Here is a 26,208-nt window from a genome sequence, read left to right as displayed (position 1 = left end):
AGAAAACACCAGAGTGGACCAAGCAATCTCCCCAAGGCCAGATCGTCCAATGCTCAGAGAAACTGCAAAAAACCCAGGAGCTACATCTTAGACTCCACAGGCCTAAGATAGTATGTTAAATGTTAAAGTTTATAACAGTGCACAGTAGACTTCTGGAACAATATCAGATGAGAGTCAGAGAAAGTGGCAATGTTTGGCCAAAATGCACATGCAAAAACCAAACACAGCTCATCGGTATAAACACCTCATATCAACTGTCAGCACAGCTGAGGAGGGGGGATGATTTGGGCTTATTTTGCAGTGACAGAACCCAGACATTTTCTAGTCATTGATTTGACCATGAATGCATGTCATCCTACAGTCAGACGTGAAGCCCTCTGTCTGACAGGTAAAGCTTAGATCAAATTGGTTCATGCAACAGGACAATGACTTTAGTTTAGACCTCAAGCTAACTGAATGCTGCCAGAGTACCTTAAGAGAGCTGTGCATAAACAAAAGCCCACAAACCACAATGAACTGAGGCAATGTTGTGAATGTATGGAAGCAACCGCTTACTCCAACAACTATGAGAATGGTTTCTGCTCACTTACTGACATTAAGATATTTGTTCTCCTTTTAGTTCAGAGTTTACCACTAAAAACCTAATTGCACAAAACCATTTGATTCACTGTTGCACTTCTATGAAAACATTTTTAACACAGGCTTAATGTGTCTTTTAGACATTTCTACTCACTAATGCTGGACTAACTTGTTTGTACCAAGTTTTAACGATTACATTAGATATAATTTGGATCTCAAAGTCACTGTAATTCTAAAAACAGCATTTGAACAATGCCAACATGCACCAGTTGTATTTTACATGGTACACTCAGCAGAGAATTGAGTGTTGAGCAATTATAAATTCATGGCACTAACTATTCATCCTCCTCTGCTCATTCAATTTAAAGCTCTCTCTTTTATGCAAATATAATCTTCCATCCTGTTTCTGTCTCTATATCTCTGTGTCAAGTGCTGCTTCATTAATATTTAATGTGACTTAGGATAACGATGCACTTAGACACTCTGTGTTTATATGTGTGTATGTGCATGTAGATGTGGGTACATTTGTGTTTAGAGAGAGGAACAGTTTAAAGTTACAAGCTGTGATGTACCACCAGAGGCCAGTAAGCAACAGAGGATTGTTAGTTTTATATTTGTACATGTATTCATGTATATGATGCAATGCAGTACATCATTTATGAATTCGAAGGGCATTTGAACAGTATATTACAATCATCAATCATTAATTAGCTGTTTCCTTTTCATGGTCCCGATGAACTACACCAAGGTTTTACTTCAAAGTATTCCCATGGTTTTGGTTTCATATCAAAGCCAATATTACAGTAAATGGATTTATTAGATGTGGTAATATGGCTGTAATTCTCAAATGAAGCTCTTTATTAGTTTGAATATAATTTTATTTTCCTTCATGGGACCTCTTTAATTGGTGGACACACCAATAAAAATGTCAGATGTTACAAAGCACATGTTCCATGCTAACACAAGGAGAATGCTAGCCATAGCAAGCCTCATTTGAAAGATTTAAATGATGTGCAACAACGCACAATCCAATAAGAATAAAATTCATGTTACAGTCTATGCAGATTTGCTCAGTGTAAACTCTTATTACCCTCACAGTGCAGCATGCATGTGTGTCAGTCTGCAGATGGAGGAAGTTCTTTTATCATGTAGCTAGAAAACAATGATAAGCTAGTTGTGGTTGTGCTGGGAATTTGCAATAAATGTTTCATCACCCACGCATGAATTTGTATATATGTATTACAATGACCTTGAATTTAACTGTGATTGTATAAATGACTTTTTTTAACTTCTTTTTTAAGACTTAAAATGTGGAGTCTATGATAGCCATTTATTGAGGAGACTATTTATTTATTTATTCAAAACTGAGCTACATCAAAACTTGTAGTTCAAACACACTCACTCTTCTTTTCTGATTTGACCCTGTTGCTTTCACCCAGGGCTAGATAAGCTCAGCATATATCCATAATGCATGGGTGCTTGTATCTATTTGTGTTTGCTCTGATTAATATTTATTTTATAACTTTTAATAGGACGTACTGTGTTGTTCTGCCCTGTAACACTAACATGAGGATTTTAATAAGTTACTCAAAACTGTATACACCTACTGTTAAATATTCTGTTGTGGTAAATAATTTTCAGCCGTGTATTTCTTCTGTTCAACCTCTGCATCGAACTGACTTGAATTAAAATGTACTTTAGGTCTTTGTTCCATTAACAGATAATGAAAGTGTGTTCGTTTTTCTAACAGATCATGTGACCCTGCATTTACTCTGTTCCTCATTGATGCACTTTTGCACAGTGTTTATGAATTTATTTTACAGAGCTGCACACTTACCTTGCGCTCACATGAACAAACCACTGCATGCAGTACACACAGAGAGATAGATACACACAAAGTAGGTCACCTTGATGTGTGAGGCTGTGCTCAGCTGGTATATTTGTGTGTGTTTGTGTGTATTTGTGTTTTAGTGTTTATGTACCCTTGTGGGTTGTGTTCTTGTCCTTTTACATTCCCCTCTGTGTCCTCCTGCCCCCCGAGAGAGTTGAGTCATTAGAATAGCTGGAAGTCACTTAGCCCAAACTATAATTTAATTTCAGGACCTCAAGTCAGATGCACTTACACTCAGGAGCATCCACAGATAATGATATCATACAGTAAGAACATGAGGAGTGTAAATAAATGAGCCTGAGCTGACATCATGCATCTCTGTGCATATTTGCACAAAGGGCATAAGACCAAAAAGCTATCAACAATGATAACAAAGCACAACACAGGAGGTGTGATTTATTTTTCTTGGAAAAATAAAAAGTAAATGAACATTCATAATATTCTTCATCACAATATTCTCTTAAAAAAATACATCGTGTAGTAGTTCTCTGTAACACAGCTTCCTTTTACAGATAAGGGTAATTTATTTCTATAAACTTCAGAACCTTTGCCACACTTTTTTCATCTTACTTTACGAGTACTTTTATCTAAGGACATGTGATCATATACAAACAGCCATGTAAGCACTTACAGTAAACTGGCCTTACTCAGTTTCGAGAGAGCATCCACCCCACATGATTCCCTTATTATTTTAGCCTTGGCATTTAGTTTCCTGACTCCATTAAGCAAAAAAAAAAAAAAAAAAAAAAAGCGCGGGTGGGGGGTTTGAAAACAAAGCAATGAAAACCAATCTGCTGAAAATGGCTCGCACAGCCTGTGTAGATGGATTTCAAATGGAATGATTCAGTAAGTGATGGCTCCACCATTACACATAAACAAAAATATGAATTGTCCAAAAATAAAAAATAAAAAATACATGAATAAGACCCTCTACTTTTTATCATTTGCATTAAATTCTGTCAAAGGGCTTGTTCAGACAGCCATGACACAAATAAAAATGCACCCTGATGAATCGAACCGGTCCTACACGGATATAGAACCGGTTATAGTAGTATGCTGCGTTTGGCTCAACCCTCCAGTGACTGCCGTGAAAGTAACCACTGATGACGACAGCGCGTAAATCAGCAGCTGGAAACGAGAGGCACTCTGGCTGCGCCGTTTGAACGGTGGACACAGGTGCCTCCCGACACAACCTCACCAGCTCCACATCCAAGAGACTGGAAAGCGTCTGCACACGTTCTCAGTTGGATGGTGATTTTTTTTTTTTTTTTTTTTTTTAAACATGAGCCGAATGCTGTGCTGTTCTCGCGTCGTTCCAGCCTGGTGAACTTTCCAAGCTAATGAGTCAAATTTGAACACTTAAAAGTGCCAAAAGAGGCAGAACAATGAATTCACTGGAGATGTCTACGACGTATCAGAGCTCCCCAGCGCCTAACCAAAGCTACCTTCCAACTGCCACCTACGACACGCCAGACCCCTCCGGGATGAAGAGGCAAATCCGCCTGCTGCTTTTCGGTTTGTGCGTAACCATCGCCGCTGTAACGTTAGTTGGAGGTGTGTATTCGCTGATGTCTGTCCTCCGGATGAGGAAAAAGACCTCCCTGTGTGTCATTGTGGCTTCCATGTCGGTGGACGACCTGCTCAGTTTGGTCCCACTCGCTTTATTCATGCTCCTTCAGTGGGAAGCAAATGGAGGTGAAGGGTCGGGCAGCCTGTGCACTTTATCTGGACTTCTGTACGTGTTCCAAGGTGTTTCGAGCAATATGAAGGCTTGCCTTATAGCAGCCTACACTTTTTATGTCACCAAGAGATTCGGAGTGCTTCAGTCTGTGCGCCGGCCACTGAGAGTAATGTGGGCTATTGCCGGTGTGTGGGCGGTCAGCCTGGCCGTCAGTGTCCTACCTTTATGCGGATGGGGAAGCTTTACGCCGGCCTCTCTCGGGTGTTTCCCAGAGAGCGACAGTTTTTACATTTTGCTGCTCTTCTCTTTATATTTTCTGTGTTTTTGCGGCTTGTTATTTTTCTTTATCCCCCTCACTTACCAGCTGCTGTGCTCCAGGGAGCCCCAAAGGACTTTATTGTACCCCAGCTATCTAGAAATGACACGAGGACTGAGCGGGACCACTCCTCTCTGTGATCTGCAGTCCTTTTCCCGGGACAGCCTGAATAAAAGTTTCGGGGCGTACAACGAACTGAGTCCAAGTTCGTGCGGGACAGAGATCAGGGAGAAAGAGGACAGCAGTTTGTCCCCAGTGTCTGCCAGTGATCAAAGGACAGCTACTGTCGGGGATTCGCCTGTGGTGTTTGCACAAAAGCGCTTCTCCATGATCCTGGCGGTTGTCAGAGTTGTTTTATGGATGCCAATGATGGTAAGAAGCCTCATAAAAGCAAATGTCCCAGTAAATGGTGCCAAAAACAACACCATAATAACTTTTTAGCAAATGGCCTGCCAACCCATTGATCTACTTGGCTTGGAGCCTTTTAGTTGTATTACCTTGAAATGAAATCATTTATTATTCATTTAGTTGGAATGCTATTCAGCGCTCGGTTTGTAGAAAATCTATGAAACTCCAACCGAAATCTAACACGAAACCACCCCATAATTATAGAACAACCTCTGGACAACAAAATAAAACCTCAATACCTAACTTTAAAGTAAAATCACTTTAACCCAAGGTCTCTGTTTGGCTTTATATAGCTACACAGATTGTTTTGGTGATTTATTGCCGTAATCGGTGAGGTGAGCAGGCCACTGAAAATAATCGTAAAGAGTTATATTGTATGTTTCTGGCCAAGGGTGACGTCAGCAGCCACCATCCGATCAAATCCACGAAAGTGCTTAACAGCCAATTAGAGACTAGCAGGGTCTCTGTGTGGCACGCGGCTGAACAGTATCCCCTAATCAGATTAGAGATGGCACGATACCACTTTTTTATGTCCGATACCGATACCGATATCATAAATTTGGATATCTGCCGATACCGATATGAATCCGATATAGTGTGTTTTTTAATCAGTAAAACTGTTTTTTTAATATCTTGCTGCTTTTTGTATAAGTTCATACTCAAGTTAAAAAACAACAACAACACTAAAGCTATTCTGTTATACCTGTATGTAAAAAAAACACACTGCACCCAAAATATTTCATAGATCAGCAACACTGATCAATCTAATAAAGTTAAACCTACCCCATCCTCCCTATTCTGGTATTTTAAAGAGTACTTAGCAGAAATATTAAGCAACCTAACTAATAGGGTTGCAAACTCCCAGCAAAAGAAAATAGGGAACCACCCTCTTCCTCATGATGCTTAATCAATGTAATCAACTTTAATTTGATGCAGGGTGAAAAAAATTCACAGAAATAAATTATTTTTCAAGAATAATTAAATAGATTCAACATCTTTCTTCAACAGAATTACAGACTGCACAGATGGTACCTTCCCAAAGGAAAAAGTACTACTACTAAAAAGTACTAGGGTATATTAGACTTAACAGTTACTATATACAGTAATGGACTTCTATACATTTTACATCAGATTAAAACTTTGGGTGTAAGATTCAGATAATTATAAAATAATTAAAAGCTAGATATTTTAAATGAGAATAAGAAAGAAAAGTATGTCTTTGTGCCCCCTTTTGCCTCTTCATGCCCTATCGGCCCCCCTGGCTAAACTTTGCTAGATCCGCCCCTGCACAGTTACCAGCCGTCAGCTGCATAGAAAAAGATCCGGGTCTAGAAAGTAATATTAAATAAATTCTAACAACAGCTTATCAAGCTTAAACGTGCTGCTGTTGTTCAGCCGCTGGTTTCCTCTTTCTGGTGAGAAGTGGGCCAAAAACAAAGAAGAGAGACGGACTCGCGACAGAAAAGCCGATCAGCTGATCATTAAGCAGTTTCACGATTGAAGTAGCAGCAGGAGAGAGAAGAGGCAGTTGCTCTATATATCGGTTGTTAAGCTTAACGCGGGAATGCTTTACAAACATTCAGAGATGAACTTACACACTTGCTTTACTTCTCTCTGAGATAACTTCCTCGGAGATGAAATGTTTGCTAGCAGGCTACAAATACACACAGCCGCTCTATCACGTGACCACACTGCTCCGGCTCGCCGTGTCGCCAAGTTTTGTGAGGTGCTTTTTTGATATTTAATGGATCGGATTACATTTTTTATTTCTCTCCGATATCCGATCCAGTAATTTAGGTCAGTATCGGACCGATACCGATACGTAATATCGGATCGGTCCATCTCTAAATCAGATCACTGTTCTTGGTGGCGCATATGCTGTAAGCTGTAAGGGTTAATAATGTGGAGGGGAAATAAAACGGAGTCGTTTAATAGAAGTGTTTTGTTCTCTTTTTAATTTCTCCGTCACTAAAAATGAATGAAATTCCTTATCTTGTTAGACTCCATCAGAAATCCTTCACAGTGAGGAGGACACATTGTGAATGATGTCCTTAGTTGCCAGAGATTCAAATGTGGAATTTATTAATAATCTGACATCTTTGAATTATTTCAATTTAACTTCACGGTTTGCTGCCTGTCTTGTAAAACCTTGATATTTTTTGAAAGAAGGTTCTTTTTAATGCATTTTTTTGTATTTCACAAAATAATCTCCCTAAAAGGCTTTGAGAACAATTGGGGGCAACCTTTAGGGCACTATTCACTGGGTTTGCTTTGTGAAATACATCCATGCTTTGCAGCACCAAGTTCCTCTGTTACAAGAGTTGTTCTTGTTCAAAAAAAAAAAAAAAAAGAAAGAAAAAGAAAAAATTGTAGCTGATAAATGCTGTGCAGCAGTGATGGACAAAGAGAATTGGCATTCCAAACTTGCAACCCTCTCAAATGAATAAAAACAAATGATGATTAATACGAAAATGTCAAGATATCACCGGTCAGAAATACAGTAATTTCACAAGTTTTGTTTCTGTGGATTAGAATATTTTCATTGGTGTTGGTTTTGTTTTATTGTAGCTGTATTATTTGTAGCCATCTTTAAAATTGAGCACACTCAGGTGCTATGCTAAAGTGCAGCTGGCCCACTGGAATACAGAACATAGGAAAATTAAAATCAAGAAAGCCCAGTATGTGTGAAAGGTCTGTGCAATTTATTTTCATTCATGTGTCTCCCTCCCACAACTTCCTCATGCATATTAAATCAGAGACTCCTCAATGACTTAATTTCTCTCCTTTTTCCCCCTTCACAGACTTTGGTACTGGTGCGCCACACAATCAATGCACGCAGCTCCTCCCTGGAGACTTTGAGCTTCTTTCTCACTCTGCTGGCGCCTGCGGTCACTCCGTTATTCATGCTTTCTGAGCGTTGGATCCACATGCCATGTGGCTGCTTCATTAACTGCAAACGGGAACCAACACCAGAACCCTCAGGTAGATGATGGCACAGCACAAATTAACTAACTGTGCACAACCAAATGTCTTTTTACACAGTAAAAGCCAAAACAACTGTTGCCGTGTGGTACAGGGGGAAACAGTGATGATTTTGCAGGGTGAAGAAAATAACATTTTCTCACTTTTCTTTCTCACAGTGATGAAAAGAAGATTTAAGTTCAACCTTTCCTTCCAACAAGGCTACGGAGTGTACAAGTTGTCACATGCCACCATGTCACATAACAGTCCTCCCATTGAGAAGCCTGCTTATCACAGCCTTTTTAACTGTGACTTCCCTAATGCCCGTCATGATGCGCTTCAAAGTGGTGCGCTCTCTAGGCTGGGGCCCAATTTTGATTTCAGCACCACGTGCCCAGTGGACAGCTCCTCTCATGCAGATCTTCTATTGGAAGCAGTGGCTGGTGGCGAGGAGGCACTGGCTGATTGTGCTCCACTTCCCCATGAGAACCATGGGAATGATGAGAAATTCTGCTGTGTCCCTTCATTGGCTTCTCATCACCGGGAACAGGATCGTAGTCTCACTGACACGTCATCAGTGTTTGAGGGGCCTGAGAGGAGGCTTTCACATGAGGAATGTCGGAAAATCGAGCTGACAGACTGGGAGTGGTGCAGGAGTAAATCCGAGAGAACGCCCAGACAGGTACACCAGCATTCAGTGTAACCAGTGTATTTGTTGGCTCTTGAACCATTAAATGAATCATTTGTGTCTGTCACTTTGTGGTTTATGGCTGGCATTAGGCAGTTTTTCCACACACTGCAACTCTATTGCTTTCATAAATTAATCAAAGAAACCTGGGCTTTACCATGCAACGTGCAGTAACATAGTGTAGTGGTGATCATTTAAGAGTAATTAGTGTTTCGTGACCGTAAAACAAACACGTTTTATAATCTCCCTTTGTGCATTTACATTTTGTTTGAAAGAAAATTTAAAAAAATTATTGTGGTCCACTTGTATAGAGACACAGGACGATAGACGATGGAATAGGGTGCAATATTTACACAGCCAGTCTTTAAGGAAGTGTTTGATGAGAAAGGCTTACATACTGTTGGTTTGGGGTTTTTTTTTTTTCCACATCTAAAAATATGCCTCTTTATAATCAAGCTGACAGCCTTGGAACTGTGCGTGAGATTTAGATAAAATGCTTAAAATCCTCTCCTCTCCTCTCCTCACATATTCTTATCTGTTCTGAGCTTTTATCACTTATAGAGCAATCGATCAAGTCTTTCAAAACCAAATATACATCCACAAACTTAAAATTTATTATGTCTAGTGAATTTCTTTTTTTTTAAGTTGGAGGAATGTGCAGCTTTAAAATGCTTACAGTTTAAAGATCAGCATCAGTGAGATTCGTTGGATATTAGCTCCCTCATGTGTGTTTATGAACAATTTGTGCAGGTTAAATTTTGAGTGAAAGTTGAATTTAAAAAACAAACAAACAAAAAAAACAAACTTATTTCCAATTCATTCTGTAGTTCAAGTTTAATCAAACACACACATTGATTCAGTATATACCGGGACTCAAAGTTATCATTTATTCAGATTCTCAATATTTTACTGTATCCACTAGCAAAGTCAAAGAGCACTAAAGCTTGAGACAGTTTGCTAGAGACCACTATCCACTAATCCACTTTAATCCATTTCTTTCTTTGTTGTTGACATCCTGTGTTCTTATAATACCAGAAGCTTAATTCTCTTTGTGTTTCGCTAGAGCCAACTCAATTGTTAAACAAGGACAAAGCAGTAAAGGCCTAATGATTAATGTATCCTGGCATTGGAGATAAACGACACAGATGAGAGAGCAGCCTCACTTGTGAAACAGAGCAGCCACAGGCATTAACTTTGAAACCAAACTGTGACTATTAGAACAATAACACCATCAGACTTGATATAGGCTCATTCAGTAGACTGTGGATGTAAACAGACATGGAAACATACAGGCATGTATACACATGAACACATGCTGTTGCTGTTTCTCCTTCTTTTTCTTTCTCTGCTGTACTTATAAGTTTGAAATATTTCACTCTGAAAATCACCAGAGGGTGGAAAGTCCATGGAGCATGCATCTACAGCTTGGTTTTGGCACTCACTTTGCATCATGTATAAGTCTAAGATGCTCACTGCTGGCGTGTGTGTTTGTGTGTGTATGTGTGTGTGCGTTTCCCTGCCCTACTTCTCAGTATACTAGTCTATATATATGTCTCTCTAGGCCTTAATCATTGATTGGGGTCTTTAAATGTGGAATCGCGATTACAGTGCAGTTTATAAACAAACATGAAAACAATGCCAAACAACAAAGGAAAATGAAGCCTTTTTTTCCTGTATCCACCAACCATTATGTTCCTCAAACACATTTACAAAAGACGTAAAGAAACACACACACAACGTGTTATTACTGTATAAATACAGAAAGCCAAACAACAGATGAAAGACAAGCCAAAATACTTTGTGATTTATACTTCTTCCAAGCTGTGTTTTGTTCCGTGTTAGCAGGCTAGATGTCATTACCCATCGTCTTTTCTCCTTACTGTCAGCCCATCTGGCCTTCAGGAGCCAGGGAAAGAGGTGGAATTAGAGCTTAAACGCATCTTTACCCTCTCTGTGACATATCTGTTAGCAAGCACAGAGTCAGGGTGCACTTACAAGCCCTTTTCCCCAAGAGGAAATGGAGAACTAATGTGCATTAAGGTTTGGAGGACTGAAACCAATTTACTCTAAAGAAAAAGATCCAATGTCCAAAGCAATATATAAATAGATAAATATAGAGACTTAAAAAAAATACTGACTTTGAATAGGTATGAAGTTGATACAATTTAAATAATAGATTACTGTACGTGTGTATGCTGACACTTCAATTAATTAAAGGTGTGAAATAAGCAAATGAGTCATGCTGACAACCTGATGCTTTGCTGTCCTAATGTGTTTATCCTTATTTAGTGTATTTGAATACCAAGATTTTAATACCAACTAACCTTAAACACAAAGAACTACACAAGCGTATGGGAATGCTATTAATTAGTAATTGAGAATAACTTACTTACTGTTTACTTACTTGTTATTTAACTGTTCAGTTCTTAAGCTATTACTGTTTACAAGACACCGTGTGGCCACAAATCTGAGGAAAAAATGAAAACTTTCAGAGAATGTTACCTTCTGCAAGTTTCCAAATGACCTGTTTACAAACAAACAGGCAAGTTACATTGTTCTCTTACAATTTGGGGGAACATCAAATAACTATAGGACACACATGTGTTTACTTTGGAACAACAGTCTCAACAGTCATTCCTGTAGGAGGCACAAAACTCTGTTTACTGATGTTTCATTTATACGTCTAACCACAAGTTATGCTGGCTGTAATCAAAATTACTGTTCTTCTTTCTTCTTCCAATAATTCTTTTAATTTGAATCAACATAAACATTACACAAAATATCTTATTTAATATATAACCTATTAATAGCAAGTCTTGGTATTCATCAAAAAATATCTCAGTATTAGTTAACTTCAATGCAGTATTTGTGCTCTTCAGTTGTCACCTGCTGTACATTAAAAAGGAAAATAAACCAACTGGATCTAACTTGTTACAGTAGAAGTTATTTACTGTTCCTTAGAAACAAATATTAGCTTTATGCCGATTTTTGGATCACAACATGTGCCTGGACATGTTAGCATCCATGTACAGTGCTTAACACATTTATTAGCTTTATTAGCCTAAAAAAACAAGAAAACAGAAATATTTTAGAAATCTTTCAGAAGTTTGTTTTTATGCAAAAAATAACTGAATTCATTGGACGTAATTCATGTGTTTATACCCAAATTTGAATCGGCATACTGGCCTTTTTTTTTAAGAAAGTTGGGAATTAAGCAAGTACAACATTCCACCCCTAATATTTTTTTCTGTTTAGGAGTGCAAGTAAGTAACTTTAGCTTTTCATACTAAATAAAGTAATATTAATGTGTTTTATTAACCGGACATGCATACTTACTGGAGGCAGTTTCAACCTGTTATCCAATAGCTGAATCTTACTTGTCTGAGCTATGAATATATGGCTGCAAAGACCATCAACCTCTTCCTGGAGTGGCTTTTATAACAGCAATGAGCCCACATGACATCATATATTTAATTGATATATTTCAGTTGTATTTACTTAAATAATATCTATATTTTGATTCAGTTTTATGCGCACTCACTACGCAAGGGATTGCACCATAACTCTGTTAGCAAATTTAAAAAAAAAAAAGGTCAGCACCACGTTTAATGGCGATCCAGTAGTTTTGTTGCCATTTCCTTAATCACTGGGGTCAACATCAATTTGGCATAAAAAATCAGAACAGACTTACTGTCAGCAATAGGGAAACAGTTCAAAATACACTGACTGGGCACTATACAAGTACAGGCCTTATTAGTATTCATTTTAAAATATCATCACATCTGCATTGGCAGAATTTGAAATTAGCTCCCTTAGTCCCTTAGCCCCCCTTTCTATTGCACCCTACACCCACTAGAAAAGCATGGTTATATGCACGGAAATATCTGACATCATTCACACCCCACTTGTGCAGGTGTAAGCCTTGTGTAGTCCCACCACTTCTTAATTTTTATGCAGACTTTTTTTAACCTTATATTACTTATTCGATCTATTCTGCAAATAGCTTCAGCTGACCAATGTCCGCTAGCACGAGTTAGATTTTCGTTGGACAACACAAAAGAGGTGCAAAATGGTTATTGTGGATTTTTTTTTAAAGGCATTTTAAAAATAAAAGAAAAAAATAACTTTATTGAGATGGAAAAGGAAAAGCCAGGTGATCCTTTGGGGAGCATGTTAAAATAGTATTTTATATGTAAGATGAAGAAAATCATATGAAAATATCCAGAAAGAAATACATCAGTGTTCTTCCCACATGATGTATTCTGAACGTTATTTGATTTACGTGACAATGTGTTTTCAGCGCAGCTTTGCAGTCTTTGTCTCTCCCTCTATGTCTCTCTCCATTCACAATGAGGCAAACATAATGACAGGGAACCAGGCAGATTTGGGGGAGATTGCCAAGAGACTGGCATCTGCTTTGTTTCTGTTGTGCATCATAGTCACAATCAGATTATTATATTTAACTAAATAATTTAGAAGCTTAATTAGACCTGCCACAGGTCTCTCTACTTCTGTGCCACATGATGCTTCTATTTTCCTCTGCCATCAGTATGCACAGTCTCAAACATATTTTCACAGAGGCTCACTTTGATCTACTCTCTGGCATCATAATCTCTACAAAAGCAGTGCAAATGTGTGACTGAAAAATATGAAATATGATTGAAAAAATGAAAATGAAACTAAAAATGTAGACTCATAATTAAAAGCAAGCTGATAAGCCGTTGGAGAAAATTTGCCCGGTACTGTGCGCTGAAACTTTGCTATTCGAATCTAATAACGGCCAAAAAATATGTCAGTCATTATTTGTGTTTGTGTGTTTTTTCACTGAAAGGTCTGTTGGCCTCTACATGCATGAAGTCTTGACATCTCATTTTAACAGCCGAGTGCTGTTGTTAGGGCACTACATTGAAGCCTCATTAATTCTTGGATAGAAATGACTGGTCAGCACATTCATCTTACTGCACTTGACATCAGGCACATAATGTAACTTCAGTTACTTTAAACAACAGGAATGAGATGGAAAATGAGTTGTAGCCACAGTGAAGTATTAGTTGCTTTGGATTTATTGTCAAGAATGAGCGGCCAAGGCGGAATTTAATAGCAGTTTGATTTTCAAATAAAGACGATGTGCTAAATTCTGACTGAATTTTTGTTCTTTTCTGTGTTTTTCCTGTGCAGCGATCATCAGGTGGTCTATTAATTCCCCTGTGCGCCTTTCAGGGAACTGTATCTTTACAAGCACCTACAGGGAAGACGCTGTCTCTCTCCACCTACGAGGTCAGCAGTGATGGTCGAAAGATCTCCCCGAACAATGCCAAAAAGGTAATGTCATCTCAGCACTCTCTTTGTTTAAACTCACGTTGCAAGATAGAATTTATGGCATTGTGGGAAATGCTCTTTGCATTCGTACTCAGAATAAATACAAATATGAATCGCTTGCCTACTCCTTTGTTACAGGATATTACATGATGTAATCAGCGATCACTATAATTTACTTAAATGTGTTTGTTTGTGTTTAAATAAAAAGAAAGGGGTAAATTGTGATTTAGTTAGCTTTAAAAATGTTGTTAGGTACATTTTTAAGCTTTGAAATCATTTTCCAGTCTATAAGTAAATCTAGTCTGAAATTAAGCTAAGAGCTGCCTGGCTCTGGCATCATATTTAAGATTTAAGCGCGGTAAATATTGTTTGTGGGATCAATTTTACTCTCTTATATAGCCATCAAGAGCGGCATAGTTTTAGCCATTTCTCTCACCATCAAAAACATTCTAGATTATTTTTTCTGTCATGTGCTCCTGATTGCAACACAACTCACTTCTAGAATTAGCCCTATAAGACCTTGAATCAGTGAAATGTGGAAAAGGAAATTCCTAGTTATCAATAAATATAAAATATGTCCATATGCGCTGTGTAACAAATAAAAAGAAACCATTTATTTTCATGAAAATGACTAGCTTAATAAAGTAGATTTAAAACAGGGAGTTCCACTGGGAAAAGATTAATGGAATAGAGTTTTAGAAAGCAACATTGTGAGATATTTTTGTACGACATCAAGTACACTGTGATCCAAAACAAAACATGAAATCTCTCTTCCCCTCAGGTGGAAGTTTATCGTTCGAAGTCAGTTGGCCATGAGCCCAGTGCAGACGAAACAGCATCCAGAGGCCAGGGTGGAGATGTGAACGCCAGCTGTGTAGGAATGGGGATGGAGATTGGAATGGAGATGGGAATTGGAGCTGGGGTTGGGGACACTAATGTCAAGATCCATCTTGAAGTTTTGGAAATTTGTGACAATGAAGAGGCAATGGACAGCGTCTCTATCATATCTAACATCAGTCAGTCCTCCACCCATGCCCGCTCGCCATCACTTCGTTACTCCCGAAGGGAGAACCGCTTTGTCTCCTGTGACCTGGGTGAGACTGCTTCTTACTCCCTGCTCATCCCCAGCAGTGGCACCACAGAAGCAGAGACCATAAATATCACTATACCTGACACTGTGGAGGCTCATCGGCAGAACAGCCGACGCCAGACACAGGAGAGCTCGGGGTATCATGAGGAGATACAGCTGCTCAATGAGGCCTATAGAAAGCAAGCTGGGGAGAGGGAAGAGTGACATACATACAGAATAATAATAGGGTGGCTCTCTGGTGGAGGTTCAAAAAGCACCTCAGACAGTAAAGGCTGTGAGACAAATTTCCTAATCATTCCACATTTACTTCTTTCTGATCACCGCTCTAACAGAGTTGACAGGTGACCCAAATAGAGGCTTAGCTGAAGACTGTAATAGTCTGTTTGCCTACTCTTGTACTTCCTCTTTAGCTAATATCAGGAGAGCACATTTACTGCCTATATGTAGAGTACACAGAGATAGATTAGACTGTAAAATGATACATATTGTAAATCGAGTGGAACACAGACCTATGTCAAATAGACAGTAGAAGAGAATCAGTATTTTAGCAGTGTATCTGTATTCTTGCTTTCACCATATGCCAGTTTGTTATCACAGAAGAAGCAGGTAGAAGAAAAAAATCACAGATGTAAAGGAGGAAAAAAGGACCAAGGTGTGATCACGTGTCTGACATGAAACAGCTCCAGTAGACTACGTCACTGGTGACTCAGCTGTGAGGCGAGGGGTCACCTGACCCATGCGTCTGACTCATCTGAGCGTGTGTTGTGCATTTTAGTATCTGTGCCCATAGAGATGAGGGTATATGTTTGAGAGCATTGATCTGTGATGTCAGTTAACAAAAATCTTCACATGCTTACCGTGAAAAAAAAAAGTGTTTATTCTGCTTATATTTCTTCGAATTGTGTTTCATTTTCACTCAGCTGCAATGTCTAAAATGTCTATGTGCTATCTAATTTGGGGCTGGGAGGGTAGGGTGGATCCACCATCACTGTTTAGGATGTAAAACAAGAAGAGGTGAAGCAAACATTTTTTTTTGTTACTTCTTCAGAACAGTTTTCTGCCTTGCACATGTTTAGTGCAATTTAAATGAGTGACTGTGCATATTTTACCACAGCAGGCAGCATATGAATGTACATTCCAGAACCACTTCGGCGGATCATCTGTCTGCCCGCTCGGTTTGCTTCCCATCCAATCGTTGAGCCACAGGGACCTCTAACTTTCTATCTAATACATGCATATATTTAGGACTGGAGTAAAAATTTCATAGATGGGACTGTGTAAATCAGTATTGTTTGACAGGGGTTAAGAATGTCTTTCTGAATCATATAAACCTTCATTCTCTCAGATGACATCATTATTTATATGCACATATACATGTACTTGTGTGTATAAAAAACAGTGGAACTGGTATTGAAGACTAATTTTAAAGTATATATGTGTTTATGTTTGTTTTATGGTGATGTCTTCTATATGTTAGCTGTTTGGTTTTTTGAACTTCAACACAGCCTTGGCACAGCGAGGACTTCATTTGCAAGCTTTTGAATCGTTCTTTAGGGAGTCCCAGCCATCAGCCTCAATGTCTCCCATCCTCCTGAAGACCGTTTTCATTAAAGATTCATACAAGAAAATTGCCTCCAACAGTACTGCGATGCATTCCTAGTTCAAGCGCTCCTAGGCAAAATGTGAGAGTAAATACTGTACAGGCATGTAAATCGTGGTGAATGCAACACTGTATTCAATGTCAACCATGTCAACTGTTAATGGTGCCAAAGGTTTTTAGCTGAGCAGTGCTCCGTCTTTCCAGCTTAACAGCGTGGATGTGATTCCACTATGTGTTTGTTCTCATTGTTAAACTACAGCTCAGCTTCTGGTCCAGAATTTTCATAAATTTAGCAAGCAATTGTTATTTGTCTTGTTATTAAGAATTCTGAGTTGCACATCAGCTGCACCAGTATTTGCATGTTTATTCATGTCAACCATCTGGAGCTATTTGGTGACACACCGTTTGGATTCAAATGGAATTATTTACCACAAATGAAAAGGCAAGTAAAGTGCAATAGTTAGCTACTTTGGAGAGTGACCTATATAATATGTAACATCATTGGTTGCTGTGCCCCTAGGGTTTGGAATGTGACTAATCCACAACAGCTGTATGATGTCTTTATTCTGCTCAGTGTTCAAGATGGCAGAAAAAACAGCATCAAAAACATATTTCTTTTATAAGGTATTTCATAGGCAAAATTCCGAAATTGCTTATTATATATTATCTGTGTACAGCTAACAGTTATTTTGAAACCAAATGACAAGAAAGTAGGAGAAAATTTAAAAGAGGCTGCATGAGAGGCTGCAAAAGCATAACGTAAAAACAAAACAAAACTGCAATATCAGAAACCTTGACCAGAAGCTATTCCTGATGTTTTCATCAGTTCTCTCTGATTCAAGGACTTTCACCTCCCACTCACAACCTCACTGTTTATGCTGAAACAATAAGGTGCAGGTAAGCCTGCATCAAAATGCAGCATCAGTGGCACTGTGTGAGACCTCAATATGTGTACAATATGTGCACCTCTAAAGAGCACAGCACGATTTCTGAAAATGTAAAAATCCAGAAGGAGATAAAATCACTATATTAAAACCTGAGGCTTTTTATTGGCGGTTTTTGAAATTCATCTGGTCAGGGATTGCTTGTATGGATTACAGCTAGCCCCTAGGGGAATGAACATGGTGTATATATGAGCTGTACACCTGCAACAGTGCTGAAAGGTTCAGGGAATGAAGGCTTGGAGCATATGAAACAGTGCTTTCTTCTTTCATGTCATTTGCTTTCCACAATCCCTCTACTACTCAAAAGGCTTTACTCCCAGTATGTTTTTTTAATACCTTCCCCAAGTTTAGCAGTATTTTTTCCTGTATCATTTTCTCTCTGGCATCCCTTCAATTTGAATCCCCCATCTCTTCTCTTTAGAGTACCCAGCAGAGATACTGATAGTACTCACAGAGTTCAAAATAATGACACAGATAAAAGAATTGGCAGCTGAAGCAAAAACATGAATCACTCCCAACTTAAAGTTTACCTGATCACTGTGGAATTATTTTCGTTTTTTAATGTCCAAAGACACAACTGAATATATTTCTGTCAAAGCTGAACAGGGAGCCTTTGTACAAGCAGGTCCAGTTAGTACTTGATGAAAATGAGATTCTCAAATACAAACTGAAAATAAGATTTTACACAAATTAGTCTTTCACATCAAACTGCTAATAAATCATTTCATCGTCACAAATCACTATTCTCTGCTCTGGGAAACTGTCTTCTTTCAAATGCATCTCCTTACTAACAAAATAGCTGAATGTGGAAGTACTGTGTAAGTATTCATTTCACTGATTATAAAAGGAAATCGTGTCTTTGATGGTTCTGATGATCACAGTGGGCGTGAAAAGAAAAATTTAATTTAAAAGTGGCAAAGCATGATATTTCCTGACAGGAACAGAAAGATTAAGGGTGGGATCTACCCTGTCACCTACCATGAACATCCTGCACAAATCTTTCACACAACTCTTTCTACTCTCTCATCTGTGAAATGTGCTTCATGGCACAGATAGGGTGTCTATTGCTTTTAATTTGCAGGGCAAAGACACAGAGTAGAGAGAGGAAAACAATAAGGAAAAAGCACAGATTTCCCCGTATGACATTGCTGCTAATTTGAAATAAGAGAATGCAGAGTATAATCCAATTAGATTTGGAGCATTCAGAAACAGAATCAGTGAACGGTGACGTATGGAAATGTGAAAACAGCGTTTATAACCGCTACAAAAGTCAGATAAAGCCAAAGCAATCAGTGACTGAGGAGAAATGGTTACTTAATAAGGATGTATCACTACTACTACTAATTGTTAATGTTTTAGTTTTCATTTTAAATCTGACAAAAAATTATATTAAAAAACAGTGCTGAAGTGTAGCAGAGCCAGACCCTTTAAGGTGACAGTCAGCAGTCACGGTGAATCTTTTTCATTTGGCGGAAACCTTTAAGGCCCAGATAGCAGGTCATTCCCTAATGTTCCTTAAACTGCAGTGTACCAGAGTGAACCTGGTACAGCAATTACTTTGACAAGACATACTGTTTTTGTCTGTGCACAGAGACCCCAGAAGATATTTAGCAATCTAAATAGTCAACAAAGGGTTATTTCAGGGCCGGAACCCTCCTATTAAACTGGTGTTTAATGCATAAACACATTTAGCAAGACTCTAAACAAAAATGTTCTACTTTGGGTAATAGATAAAAGTAAGAGGGCATGAGCATTCTCTGTCAAATGACAGAAAAGTACGTGGACAAGTTCAGACTATCGAACTTTGCAACTTGCCCATCATTAATGAGAAGGTTAATGTGCCAGGGCACTGAGTGAATTAAATTTATTTGCACTTGAACTAATTAAACAATAAACATCAAAAAATTACATGTAAAGAAAACTCATGAAAACTTATGGAAGCATAATTTGTTTCCAGAAAGGCCACTCAGATCATCCGGGGGAAAAAAATCAATCTTCTATCTTAAACAGTTGGATATATTACAAAGGATTCTTCAGATTTACCTCTGTTTAAGAACATGTGCAGAGAAGCCAAAAGCAAAGACTCTCTTTATAGATAATGGATATTAAATACCACAGAAGTGAAAGTAAAAATTAATTAGAAACTCTTCCTGAATTCTAAATCACGGAGGTGGGAATCTCAGAGTCTACAGTAAAATAAGTGAACTTGTATTAGTAGTGATGAATTCAGTCTAACTTCATTTCAGAGAAATTTTGGAAGTAAAAAAATTGGCATTCTGCACTTGCCCAATACATCTTCAAGTGTACATCTTCAAAAATAGAAGCAGTTTTTTTTTTAATGTATTTTAATTTGTCACATGACCCCAGAGGTTATGCTGAAAACACACTTTTTGTGTGTTTTTAAAATGTATTATGTCATTTTAAAATCTGGAAAAGAATAGAATTATACTTTTATGCTGTTTAAATGTTATTCAGTGAATAATTAACAGAAATATTTTATGGATTCCCTGGGTGACATCCCGTTCATAATCTCTGGGGTTTAATAGCACACCCTTTGCAGCTATAACAGCTTTAACTCTTTTCAAAAGGCTTTCAACAAAGTGTGTTTGGGAGTTTTTGACTATTCTTTCAGAAGCGCATTTATGAGGTCAGACGCTGATGTTGGATGAGAACAACGTATTGTATGTAAAAATGCATAGGGTTTAATAAATGCATTAAAATGGCACAATAACCTATCATAAAAACAAGAAAAAATGACAAAAAATGTTTACAACTAAAAATTATATTGTTATTAGGTAGATAGCAAACTGAACTCATGTTTTTATGCCCAAATTTGAGCTTCAGGAATTAATCAAGCATAACATTTAACTACAAAAGGTTTTTTTTTCCTCTTCAGGAATGCAAGCAAATAGCTGTAACTTGGCATCTTAATGAAAAAATAATATTAGCAATACATATATATTTCGAGTGACAATTTGATTAACTATTATAAAAGCACAAGTATAATTACCAATACTATTAATTTTGGGCAGCTCTGGTATAACTTACATTCGGTGGTGGTCTAATAAACTTGTTAAGCACTGCTAGAAATTATACAAGTAACAGGACTGAATGCTTTAGTAATACAATAATTCAGAGGCAAATAGTTATGTTTAAAGGTTAGTGGTAAAGTGTCAGTGCCCTGATCTACACAGTAAATCATAACAAATTGCATAAAAAATAAACTGGAAATTTGAACTGAAATACGCATTTGTATGCTAATTACTATGGTAACTTCGTTTGAAGAAGTCAGCTAGATTTAGAAAGCAGCGTTTAAAACGGTAATATGGAGAGCAACCAATCCTAGAGCGCCACGTCAATATCTAGTTGCTGAAAATGTTGACGGCATTATCATGCGACATGCCAGATAGAAACCAGAAAGTATCTCGGATGTGACACTTTTTCAAGAGGATGTTGTTGTTTAATAAGTGAGTTAGAGGGGCGCAATTTAGGTTTTGGGTGTAGTTATCAAGAACCCAACTGTCAGTGGCTACGTGAGTGTCACCGCATATTTTTGAAGTGAAATATTTAGTTCGCAAATCCACTGAATATTGCTGGTTAGCGAGTAGCTGTAAGCCGTTAATCGAACACAGGTTAACGGACGTTACCGTTGCCTGCTCCTAACCGCAACATGAGCTATGGATATGGCGGTGGAGGAGGAAGAAGAGGTAGAAGAGGAGGTCGCGGGCACAGAGATGGCAGCAGAGAAAGATGGGAAAGGGGCGGTGGAGAAGGCTCGAGAGGAAACATGTCCGAATTTGACCCGGATCGGGGAGGAGGTGGGCAAAAAGACCGTCCTCCTCCACACCTGAAGGGCCGTGAGATTGGACTGTGGTACGCAAGATATGGAGCCGTTAGGAGGAAGCAAGCTGACCGGAGATCGGTATGGACTGTGCTTGAAGTCATGCTCATTGTAAACATGGAAGGTCTGTCTGTATAACTGCAGTCACCCTGTTAGCAGGGGCGGATCTAGAGAAATTTTCTTAGGGTGGCATGAGGGTGGCACAGAAATCAAATGGGGTGGCAAAATCAAAGCCTTTCCCCCCCAAACACATATGCAGGTAGTTACATATGGTTAAAATGATTCAAATGCTGTAAATATACACGTTTCTCATATAAATATTTTCTATAACTTAATTATTATTCTCTGTAGCCCACATAATGAAACACTTTAGTTACATAAAACATGTGAGTTTTGATTCTATGTACTGTATAGCCTGTATAATAAATAAATATGTAGCCCAATAAGTATAAAATCAAGAAAGCTACACAACATGGGGCGGTTCATTTACAAACACAAGTCTAACTTAAGTTTCACACTGTTAGAAAACAATGACATTGTTAGATGCTTAAATTACACAAAATGTCAGAAATCTGCACCGCCATGAACAAAAATGTAAACCTAATTTTTCATGATTTGTTGGATCAACCCACTGAGGTCTGAAATACAACAGCTATTTTTGACTCCTTTTGAGTTTACGTTTGTATCTCACCCTCAAATTGTTTCATTTTATTTTTTCCCCCTTGCCTTGTTTGGTTCTTTCATTCATCATTCTTTTCAGCTCAACTGAATTTAGTTGTTTTTTTCACTGACATACTGCATTAGTATTACTGATCTGAAATCACACAAAGAACTTAAAATCCTAGTAGTATTTTTTTACTGTAAAAAAAACACAGACATGTTGAGTAAATGTTTATAACTTGAAATGCAAATATAAATTGTACATTTTGTAAACATATACAACTATTTATCTAAAAATGCAGCCAATACACCTGCTTTTTTTTCTTCATTTTGTACAACCATTTAAAAATATTACTAAAACTAAAATGAGAGAACAATTAGGTTTCGCAATAAGATGCTCCACAAATGATGTGTGCCAGTAAAGAAAAAAGTTTGTCCACCAAAAGACAGAACAGCGCAGGGATAAACCTGCAGGCCTGACAACAGGTGTATCACTCCGCTGGTTTTCTACTTAGTGACAGTGTTTACATTGCAAATGTGCCTTTGTGAAATTCATTAGTGCACTCACTGACACACAAAACAAAACGACTACACAACAGAACAACTACACAAGACAACACAACACAGTAGGTATACACTCCACACTAAACGTCACAAATGGCCACATCTAAAAACTCTCTCTAACTCGCTCTCTCTCTCTCACTTGCTCGCTCTATCTCGCTGCCATTACCGTCACTCCTAAAACTTTTCCCTCTTCCTAAACAACCAAATCCCACGTGTTGGCTTTTTTAAAAAATTGGTCAACATGGTACATTTTTCCACCGATAGGAAAGAGGTGGCTTTTTTCCCTTTCTTTACTGTTTTCGCGCCATCCTTAGAAAACGCTTGAAAAACACACACACACAAAAACGTGACGACAGTATTTAGAAAAAAGCATGGCTTATATATATTATCATAACTCTGGATTTACTGGCCTGTAATTAAAATTTAAAAACTTTGAAGTCCGAACTTTCAGTGTGGGCTGAAATAGAGACTCAGCGTGGCTGCAGCTTGTTGCTATGTCAGCTTAAAATAGTCATGTGATTTAGAGGTGCAGTGTGTCCGTGGACCACAGAGGGTTCATAACACTCACCTTCATTCCATTTCCAGAGTGTAACATCCACCCACCTGTGTAAAATCCGAAATTCCCATGGTGTTGTTCAAAATGTGCTCTGGCACAATCATAAGCATTGCTGCTATGGGCTCAACCATTTGTTAATGGTGGAGGGGGGGACACTATGCAATATATACAGTTTTAGCATTTATATTCACTGTTGACTGTAACTACGCTCAAACTGTTAATGCTATCGTATTGTAATTAACAACACTGTCATATGCAAAACTGGGGTGGCAAGGGATCATTTTAGGGTGGCACTTGCCACCCCATGCCACCCTTCTAGATCCGTCCCTGGCTGTTAGGAGCAGATCTTTGAGCACATCAAAGTGTGGAAAGCTGATTGGAAAATTACTCACTGTGTGCACAGAAAGTGTTCACACTGATCTGAACATGGGCAGTAAGTCACATTTTCCCCTGCTGGTTAACAGACAGTTGCTAGTACAATATATAAGAATGGTAATAATTATATATAAAATATTATTAATAATAATACTAATATCACAAACACACCACCACCACCATCATTATATACTGAATAAATATCCAATCTGTCATTGTGTTAAAAAACCAAAACTACATCTACAACAGTAAGTATTTCTGTTACATATTTAGCTTCTTACATCAGGAAGTAGTCCGAGACAGGTCCCTGTCTTCAAAGTGTTAATGAGTAGTATTTTTTTTTTTTTCAGTGGTATAAAGTGAAATTTGGAAAAACACTGTTGCAAGGTCATAGCTAACTTTCCTTTTCCCATTTGCTTGTGCAGCGGGCAGTGGTCCAGATGGATGAGGCAAGAGAGCAACACATTACCAAGCTGCTTAACTCTGTCCAGAATGACCAGTTCGGCCCAGAAAGGGGCCGCAGGGATGAAAGAGCCTCGACCTCTGACACCTGGCAAACAGCTGCCAGGGATAGTGCCCACTGGTGAGAGAGGCTTGTATAGCTTTATCTAGGGATGCAACGATACCAATTTTTTGAAACCAATACGATACCGATACTTGGATCTGAGTACTTGCCGATACAGAGTACAAAAAACGATACTTCTACCACACACACAAATACAATTGGAAGACAGGTTTTATTATATTCCCTGCCGAAAAAAATAAAATCTTAATAAAAATGACCACAAAAATTTCAAGTGAAAAATAAGCACTTTTGTTAAATTATTCCACATTGTAATTTTACAAAATATCACTGAACTATTGGCACTGTCTGGGCGGTTGGGAATTTCATATCGCGGCTCGAGTATGCTGAGAAGACGGTGCAATCCTATGTTTTCCACGGCCGGCATTGGCTGGTCATCCAGAGCGATAAAATGAGTCAGAGCCTCTGTTATTTTAACTGCCCGTGGATTTTCTCTTGACATTTTTCATCGCTTTTCCAAAACCTGAGTTAAAGTTGGCTGTTCCACACTGCTGACATTTTGTTTAGCCTAGCTACAGCAGCCTCCAGTTTCTCTTTTTTATCTGGAGTCGCCAGTCTCACTCGCCTAACCCTGTGCCTGTTTAGCGTGGGATGTCCCCCTAGTGGCCAATCTAAAAAACTACAACAGAAATGACAAGCCACCCTCTGATTAATGAAATAAGTTGGTATCAGTTCATGGTATCGGTTAACTTTTACGAGTATGAGTACACACATTTTACAGTATCGGTGATACCAGTATCGGTGCATCCCTAGCTTTATCATTTGTGACTTAATTGTCGTTACTAACTTATAATGAATTAAGTAGGAAAGCTAGACAAAATAGTAAAATTTCAGTTATTTCTTCCCCTTTGACTGCTGACATCATGACTAATTTAGCGTGTTTATCATCATTAGTTACTTTGATGGGGATTTGCCTGAAGAGGAAAAAACTAAGACTGAGGTCAAATGGGAGGAAGAAGAAGGTAGTCCAGGCCAGAAGAAAGCAACTGGCAAATCACAAAGGTAACTTTGTGTAAAAATGTGTGATTTATTTTTATTTATTTATTTTATTTTTTAATCATTTAGAAATTCTGCAGAACAAATAGTAATGTAAGGTTTTCCAGGTAATATTGGACGTTTATACCACTGAATGTTTTTTTCTAGTCACTCTACAACAGTGGTTAAAGATGAGCCGCCAGATCAATGGGATGAAGAAGGTCAGGAAGAGGAGGTGGCAAAACCAGTTATTAAAGATAAGGATCTGGAGTTCTTACATCAGGAAGTAGTCCGAGACAGGTCCCTGGATGACTACTTGAAGAGAGATCTGCAGAGTAAGAAATCAGATGCAAAGTACAAAGAAATGCTGGTAAGAGTTTTCAGTGGTATAAAATCTAGGTTTAAGTTTCTAGCATGAACATATTTATTAAAATAGCTAAGGTGGGGACAAAGGTGGGATTTTTTTGGTAGTTTAGCATGTTTAGTGCCTCTAGATAACAACATGCCTACTATACTAGTCATTTGTTGTCATTTAATGTCCAAAAGTCCAATTTAATTAATTAGTGTTAATTAGTGTTTTTAATAAGAAAAATAAAAAGTAATGGGCTTTATTCAGTTGAAAGGTTCTATGTTAAAAAAAAAAATTAATGTGGCCCAAATGAATTGCTGCATTGGCTATATATAAGAAGCTTTTGTTTATGTTTGTGTAAATAAGTAAATGTTTATTATATTTATACATTTAAATTGTTTAGTGCAAATTTTACTGTGGAAAAAGGTGTGCAAAGTTTATGTACAAGATGTGTAATGGAAAAGTCTTCTTACCAAGTATTCAATCAATTTATCATAATGTTATCATGCTACATCATTTCAAGTGGTTACCACTGTATTAGTGAGTTACTGAGCAGAGTCAGTATTTATCTTTGGTTATTAGAATTGGATAACTTCTGATGTGCTAGGACTGTTCCCATTATGGAATTTTTCTTTTTAAAGTATCTATTCCTAATTTTATTGAATTTTTTTCTCATTATTTTACTCATTATCTGTTCTTTTTGTCTTCAGAAATTCAGGGAAAAACTACCATCTTATGGGAAAAAAGAGGCAAGTATTTCACATGCAAATGTGCTTTTATCATGAATCGCAAGTTCTGCTAAAACCTCATTACTGGTTTTCAGATTTG

At 38.0% G+C, this 26,208-nt stretch overlaps 2 protein-coding genes across 2 annotated transcripts in view; both read left to right on the top strand.

The window, feature by feature from the left end:
* The first annotated feature begins 3,461 nt into the window (after positions 1–3,461).
* On the top strand, positions 3,462–20,711 carry LOC146503368 (putative G-protein coupled receptor 149). Its single transcript, XM_085184067.1, has 5 exons — positions 3,462–4,839; positions 7,677–7,857; positions 8,016–8,518; positions 13,703–13,846; positions 14,625–20,711. The coding sequence occupies exons 1-5, from the start codon at positions 3,856–3,858 to the stop codon at positions 15,135–15,137; spliced, it is 2,325 nt and encodes a 774-aa protein (XP_085040193.1). The 5' UTR covers positions 3,462–3,855; the 3' UTR covers positions 15,138–20,711.
* Positions 20,712–20,880: 169 nt separating this feature from the next.
* dhx36 (DEAH (Asp-Glu-Ala-His) box polypeptide 36) overlaps positions 20,881–26,208 on the top strand; it is a 26,600-nt gene continuing 21,272 nt past the window's right edge. Inside the window, exons 1-5 of the mRNA XM_085184062.1 lie at positions 20,881–21,399; positions 23,899–24,056; positions 24,951–25,058; positions 25,200–25,401; positions 26,091–26,129. Coding sequence (XP_085040188.1) covers positions 21,148–21,399; positions 23,899–24,056; positions 24,951–25,058; positions 25,200–25,401; positions 26,091–26,129 — 759 coding nt within the window. The 5' untranslated portion in view covers positions 20,881–21,147. The remainder of the gene's footprint in view (positions 21,400–23,898; positions 24,057–24,950; positions 25,059–25,199; positions 25,402–26,090; positions 26,130–26,208) is intronic.

This window comes from Neolamprologus multifasciatus, chromosome 14 (genome assembly GCF_963576455.1).
Source record: "Neolamprologus multifasciatus chromosome 14, fNeoMul1.2, whole genome shotgun sequence".
In the NCBI taxonomy this organism is placed as follows: Eukaryota; Metazoa; Chordata; class Actinopteri; order Cichliformes; family Cichlidae; genus Neolamprologus; species Neolamprologus multifasciatus.
This window is presented reverse-complemented; position numbering and strand designations above follow the sequence as displayed.